This window comes from Grammomys surdaster, unplaced genomic scaffold (genome assembly GCF_004785775.1).
Source record: "Grammomys surdaster isolate TR1022 unplaced genomic scaffold, NIH_TR_1.0 137, whole genome shotgun sequence".
NCBI classification, from domain to species: domain Eukaryota; kingdom Metazoa; phylum Chordata; class Mammalia; order Rodentia; family Muridae; genus Grammomys; species Grammomys surdaster.
Window position 1 is genome coordinate 958,082 of NW_021604595.1, and position 6,826 is coordinate 964,907.

At 50.0% G+C, this 6,826-nt stretch overlaps 1 protein-coding gene across 1 annotated transcript in view; it reads left to right on the forward strand.

Moving 5' to 3' along the window:
* Positions 1-6,826, forward strand: part of Susd3 (sushi domain containing 3) — a 15,248-nt gene that overhangs the window by 3,894 nt on the left and 4,528 nt on the right. The window contains exons 2-3 of the mRNA XM_028763096.1: positions 4,021-4,209; positions 5,527-5,702. Of these exons, the coding sequence (XP_028618929.1) occupies positions 4,021-4,209; positions 5,527-5,702 (365 nt within the window). The remainder of the gene's footprint in view (positions 1-4,020; positions 4,210-5,526; positions 5,703-6,826) is intronic.

Below are 6,826 nucleotides of genomic sequence, written 5' to 3' on the forward strand. Positions count from 1 at the left end.
TTTTTTTTTGGTGTTTCCAGACAGGGTTTGTCTGTGTAGCCCTGGCTGTCCTGGAACTCACTCTGTAGACCAGGCTGGCCTCAAACTCAGAAATCCACCTGCCTCTGCCTCCCAAGAGCTGGGATTAAAGGCGTGCACCACCACTGCCTGGCAGCCCAGTGCTTTCTGTCCATTTGTTTATAGGCCATCGGAGGCTGAGGAAGCCTGGGTGGCCAGGTCTGTGGGCCTCAAGCCCACAGAAGCCTCTAGAAGATGTGTTCATCCCAGAGTAGAATTTACCAGCCTTACAGGCCCAGGGCTGGGTGAGAGAGGTCCTGATGGAGTCTTGGGATAGAGAGTCCCTGTGCTGTGAACTTGGAGGACAGCGAGAGAGAAACTGAGTGTGTGAATGTGCACGTGGGCGCGTGTGCATGTATGTGTGTGTGTATGTATGCGTGTGTGTGTGTGTGTGTGTGTGTGTGTGCACATGTGTAAAGTGGTGCCAGCCTGGCCTGGAGTGTTTGAGATACTGCTTAAAGCCCTACCTGAAGGATGCGGTTCAGGTGGTGGAGGACTTGCCTGGCTTGCATGATCCTGGATTCCATCCCTGGCATGGTATAGACCTACTGTGGGCACATAGTAATCCTTTCACTGGGAAGGTGGAGACAAGAGGTTTAGGGGTTGATTCAAGGTGATCTGGAGTCCATGAGACACTGGCTCAAGTTCTACCAAGGCACTAATTCTGTGAACCAGTCCCGCCCTCCCTGTGACCCAGTAAAGCAGAATACCCATTTTGCAGATGGGAAAATCTGAGGTCAGTGTGAAATGTGGGCTGAAACTTGCTGCTGGATCCGATCCAGGAGCTCGTATGTTTATCTCTGCTCTCATATGGGGAGTGGGGGGAGTCTAGGGGCTTGGGTTGGAAAAACCAGGCTACTCCCAGCTAGGGCCACTCTCTCTGTGCTTCCTTCAGCTTGGGTTAAAGGAAGTTGGGCCTCCCTGGCCGGAAGTCTCCTTGAGTAACACAAGGAGGAAGGGTTCATCCCCATTGTCTACCTCTGTCCTTTAACCAAACCTCTCTGTTTACCTTGTAATGGAAGAACAGTAGTTGGCAGCTGGGGCTCCATACCCTAGGAGTCCTATAGAGAGCTGGCTAGAAATGGCATGTTTGGGACCAGAACAGCAACTGAAGCCGCTTCGTCCCATGTCTCTCTCAGTCTACCTAACCAGGCTGTTCTTTCCACCCGACATCTTCGATATCTGCTCTGAGGCTGCCATCCCTCTTTTGGGCTTACACCAGAAGTGATCCACACTTTTATTTAGCTCTTTACTTTGACGAAGGTTCCTGGGTTTCTGACACCCAGTGTGGCAGAGCTGACTGGTTCTCTTTCCTTGGTGATTGTCGTTGGCTTCACCCTTCATCCCCCACAGATAGGAGACTCAATGACACAGCAGGAAATCTGCCTTTTAAGATTTGTGACTGGCTGGCTGTGAGGTGTACCAAGACCTTACAGTCTCTAGCTGAGGACAAGCACCCCCTCCCAGCAGAGTCCTCCCCAAAGCGCCGGATGTGGCTGTTGACAGACATAGCGTGAACCAAGTGGGGCCGCCGCGGTGCCCCACCCTCTCTGCAGCTAAGATGTATTTAGGGGAAGTGGACGACGGTGGTTTCCTTGATGAGCCACAGACATTTCATCCAGTCCTCTCGAAAGGTTGCCTGGTGTTCCACTTGCAGGAGATGAGACGAATACAGGGTAAGAAGTCCCCAGGTGATAAGGGCAACTGTCAATCTAGGCTCTCTGGTTCCGAAGCCCTGGCTGGCCCAACTTGGGTGTATGGAAGGCTTCAGTCTGTCACAGCTGTTCTGTGTGGCAGATACTCGTGCTGCCAGCCACCCCTACCAGCCAAGACCCTTTGTGATGAAGTTCTAGTTCTGTGCTGCTGGACCACTGCGGTGGGTGTTGCTACCCCCTGCCTCCTCTCTGTCTATCTGCTACCAAACTGGTAGCAGGTGGTGAGGGTGGGCCTCTGCTCTGCTAGCTCAGCTGCAGAAGAATGCAGAAGTTGTCACTCTAAATTGAGGACTGGGAAGTGTTGGCTGCCTGGCATCCTGAGGAAGAGCCCCGAGGCTGTTCTGTGTCTGCACAGCCATGTCTATCTACCACAGCTCTAAAGTCCCATGTCTGCTTCTCTGGCCAGGGGGATAGTGTATTTCTATATTCCAGAATATTGCAAAGGCAAAGGAGGAGTGTGTGTGGAGCCTGATTGATCTGTGAGGTCAGCTTCCTTCCTCAGTCCCACCCCGTTGTTTATGGAGACAGAGCTGGCGCTCTGTGAAGAGAGATGAGACTCTAGAATCAAGAGTTCAAGTTATGCCGGGCAGTGGTGGCGCACACCTTTAATCCCAGCACTTGGGAGGCAGAGGCAGGCGGATTTCTGAGTTCAAGGCCAGCCTGGTCTACAGAGTGAGTTCCAGGACAGCCAGGGCTACACAGACAAACCCTGTCTCGAAAAACAAACAAAAAAACAAACAAACAAACAAACAGTTCAAGTTATGGCCAGAGATGGTGGTGTATGCCTTTAAGCCCAGAACTTGGGAATTTGAAGCCAGCCTGGTCTACAGAGTGAGTTCCAGGACAGCCAGGGCTACACAGAGAAAACTGTCTCCAAAAAACAAATAACCAAACAAACAGAATTCAAAATATGGCTGCCAGCTAGTGACCCACAGCCAGTGAGTTACTAGGGTTCCTGATCTTCATGCTTTCATGACAAGCATTTTACTGACTGAGTCAGCATCTCCTTGGCCCTTCTGCACCTCTGTTTAAGGACAACCATTGCTATTCCTGCTTCCTAGCATTTTGCTACAATTTGGGGCTCTGCATTAGCACTGGGGGGGGGGTACCTTGATGAGTGGAGATGTGGGTGTTTTCCAGATTCTTGATAGTCCACCAAGCTCTAAGGTGAGCATCCTGTTACTGGAGTGGAGGTAGCATCATGGTATGTACTGAGTAGCCCTCACACTCACTGGACTTTATCCAAGAAGGCTTGGATATCACTACAATCTGGGGAGTCACTTTTCTACCCCAAGGGATACTGGTTTTCATCATCCTTAGCTGTTATATCATGTTAGGATGGAACCCAGAGCCTCAGTACATGTTAGGCAAGTGCTGTACCACAGAGGGATAACCCATCTCTTTTTTTTTCTTTTAATCTCAGCCACCTTGGGGCTGGAGAGACGACAACATGGTTAATAGCACTTGCAGGTGGATCACACTTTCAATCCCAGTGCTTGGGAGGCAGGCACAGCTGGTTTCTATGAGTCCCAACAACAAAAGAGCACTTGCTACTCTTGAAAAGGACCTGAGTTTTTTCCCAGAATCCTTCAGGTGGCTCACCACAGCCTGCAACCTAGCTCTAGGGAATCAGCCCCTTCTGGCCTCTGAGGGCACCTGTGCTCACATGAGCACACACAGACACACATACAAATACTCAGCAGTAAAGAAATAAAAATCTTAACCACCTTGCTGGGGGAAAGATCAGCTGTCATTCAGTCCCTGGCTTGCTGTGTGGTAAGCTGCTGGCCGTTGTATCTCTTGTATTCCTTGCTTACACATTAGTTCAATTTTAAAAGAAAATCACATGTTTAACTCTCGATGGTAAGATCTCTTTGCAAATCGAAGAGATTGGAGTTTTGTTTACTTTCTAGATATCTTTTCCTAATTTTGTTCATCTGAGTTAATGTTTATCTTTCAGTTATTAAGAGGTAACAAATGATCAATTTTCATGTTTCTCTCTCCTGCCCTTCATTTCCCCCTCCCTCCCTCCCTCCCTGCTCCTTCTCTGCTGCCTTTGGAACAATGCTTAGCTAATCATTGTATATTGTCATTTATTGTCTTAACACAATCCTCAGACCATATAGATTTACAGACCACATAGAGCTAGTCAGCACCCAGCTCTGGAGGGCCTCCTGGGGGGCTGTGGCAGTGACCTCTCTGCCCTCTGCTGACCACACCCCCGCCTCACAGCCATCTTTCTCTCCAGGCACCTGTGCTCAGCTCCATCCCCCTCCTCAAGGCACCTTGCAAGTTGTCCGTGGAGATGGCACTTCACTGGGGACTGTGCTCATATTCCACTGTCCCTCTGGCCACCAGATGGTGGGGTCCGGCCTCCTCACTTGCGCCTGGAATGGAAGCACCGTGGACTGGTCTTCAGGAAGCCCTGTGTGCAAAGGTATGCCCTCTTCCTTCCTGAGAGGCCCCGGCTCAGCTGCTAGTAGGGTAGGAGATGGGGTCCCCAGATTCTGTCACATCAAAGGTCCAGTCATAGGCTAGCCCACATTGACTGTTCTCGTCCCACTATTGCGTGATCTCACATCTGAATACCGATGCAGTGCTAGCTTCAACCCCTTGCTGCTGCTCTGGCGCCTGACTGGTCACTAGCGCTATCTAAGCTGGTCCTCTATCATCTGTGAAGTAGGGAAACAACCCTACCCACTTCCTTGACCACCCTCTTTTCCTTAATGAAGGCCTCAGGTAAACTCTAACTAATGTTCTAGGTGCCAAGAATTCTAGGAATTAGCATAGAAGGCCAGGATTGTGCTAGCCCTGGATCCCCTGTCTCAGGGAAGGAAGGCTCATGTTATATTTGCCAGGTTGTATGTGTAGAACCTGTCCTGACTGTCTAGGGCCTTATGTGGACTTTTCCTAAGCGAAAGGCTGGTATATTACGTTAGTGCACAGAGTCAAAATAGCCTGGTGCTTGCACGTACTTCCCAGAGCCTCTACCATCCTGTGTTAGCTCAATCTCTTGAGATGAGGTTGTCTGTAAGGACTACATTCTGAGACTGAGAACCCAAGATGGCAGGGCTAACCTGTCAAGGACATAACCCAGGTGGTGGTCAGGCAACCCAGGAGTGAGCCTTATGGGGTTAGGAGGCCCCTGGGGGCAAAGGGTGCACCCTTATATCTTGTGGATGATTCTTAGCTGTCCCCCCATTTCACAGCCCTTCATCCACCATTGGTTAGAGCATGTCCTGTCTCTCAGAGAGCTGGAGTCTAAACTCTAGATGGTCAGCGTGCAGTCAGGGGGCTGAAAATGGCCTGGGGACCTGGACTGTATAGCCCAAGGGAGTATTACAGATATACATGCTTGTTTGAATTACAATCTTGGAATCTTTTTCAAAGAATATTCCTGAGAATCTAATGGGACATGTTCTCAGTGACAGCTGAGGTCACACAGCTGACCCTGTGCAAGCCATCATTCTGGCTTCTTTCAGGAAGAGGCTCTGAGAAGCGTTTGCCTTCATGGGCCTTGTGAAAATTGATGGCGCCTCTGCTGACACACCCTGTCAAACCAGCTGACAGGCTCCCTTCTTGAGAATGTCTTCCTTGATAAATCCCTTTAAATATATTGTTTCCAGATTGTTACCTTAGCCACTAGGGCCTGAATGACTTCCCCAAAATGGACCCTCCTGTGGGCCCCACCCTAACGACACTGGGCCTAGCAGGTCAGGATCAGCTTGCCAAGAGCTGTGGTTTTCCCTTGCAGCTGTGCCACCGCACGAGACCTTCGGCTTCAAGGTGGCAGTGATCGCCTCCATTGTGAGCTGTGCCATCATCCTGCTCATGTCCATGGCCTTCCTCACCTGCTGCCTCCTCAAGTGCGTGCAGAAGAGTGAGCAGCGGCGTGCTGACAGGTACAATGGCCTCACATTCTTCCAGAAGGTGTGCCTGGCTGTGAGGTTGCTCACCACATCTGCCAGGTCCCCTGGGGCAGCATCTGAGCGTCCCACAGGTCCATCTGTCCTCGTGGACGTAGCCATAGTATGTGGCTCCTAGGATTCTGGGACATATAGCTGGGCTATGAGGACACGGAGCATGCATGCAAGTGTGTGTGTGTGTGCGCGCGTGTGCGCACGCATGTGCACACTCGTGCATGTGCGAGTGCATTTGTGTAGTCTCTCTGTCTCTCTGTGTGTATGCAGTTGGTTGTGTATGAATGTAGAAGTCACAGAACAGCCTTGAGTGTCCTTCAGGAATTCTGTCTCCACCTCTTGTCTGCGTGTAAGAGTGCTAGGATTATGCTCACATGGTCTATCCAGCTTTTTACAAGTTCTGGGCATTGGAACTCATGTCCTCATGTTGCCCAGGAAATGTTTCCTCAACTCTGCCATTTCCCTGTCCACATACAGGGGATGCTTAGTGACCCTGCATACACATATGCCAGTCTGTTGTGTTAGTGCATTTTTGGCTGCCACAGATGGATGGCCCTACACATCAGGTGGGTATCACTGCCCTCACAGATGTGGGCCTAGGATTCCAGATGTGTACCATCACACCTGTGCACCCCACAGTTGTGTGCCCCCATACCTGTATACCACCAGACCTGTGCACCCCACACCTGTGTACCACCACATCTGGCAGTAATTAACTCCTCTTTCTCATTGTTTTATTGTGTTAAAACACACACATAAATTCACCATGTTATTCACTGTTAAGGGAATTGAGGCAGGTGAGACAGCTCAGTGGGTAAAAGGTCCTGCTATCAAGTCTGATGACCCGTGTTCTGTTCCTGGAACCCACACAGTGAAAGGAGAGAACTGACTCCCACAAGTTGTCCTCTGACCTCCACGTGTACCCTGTGGTGCATGTGCCTCCTACCACAAAATAAAAGTGTAATTAAAAAAATTAAAACCCTGTATTTGCTGTTCAGCACTACAAAAATAAATGAATAAGCGAACTATTTTTTTAAAGGCATGCCATTTGTTCCACGGCACTTACAGCAAACAAGTTCAAGAGTCAGCTGCTCATGCTAGAACTTTCCACATTTGTTTGCTAAGTTGATTTTC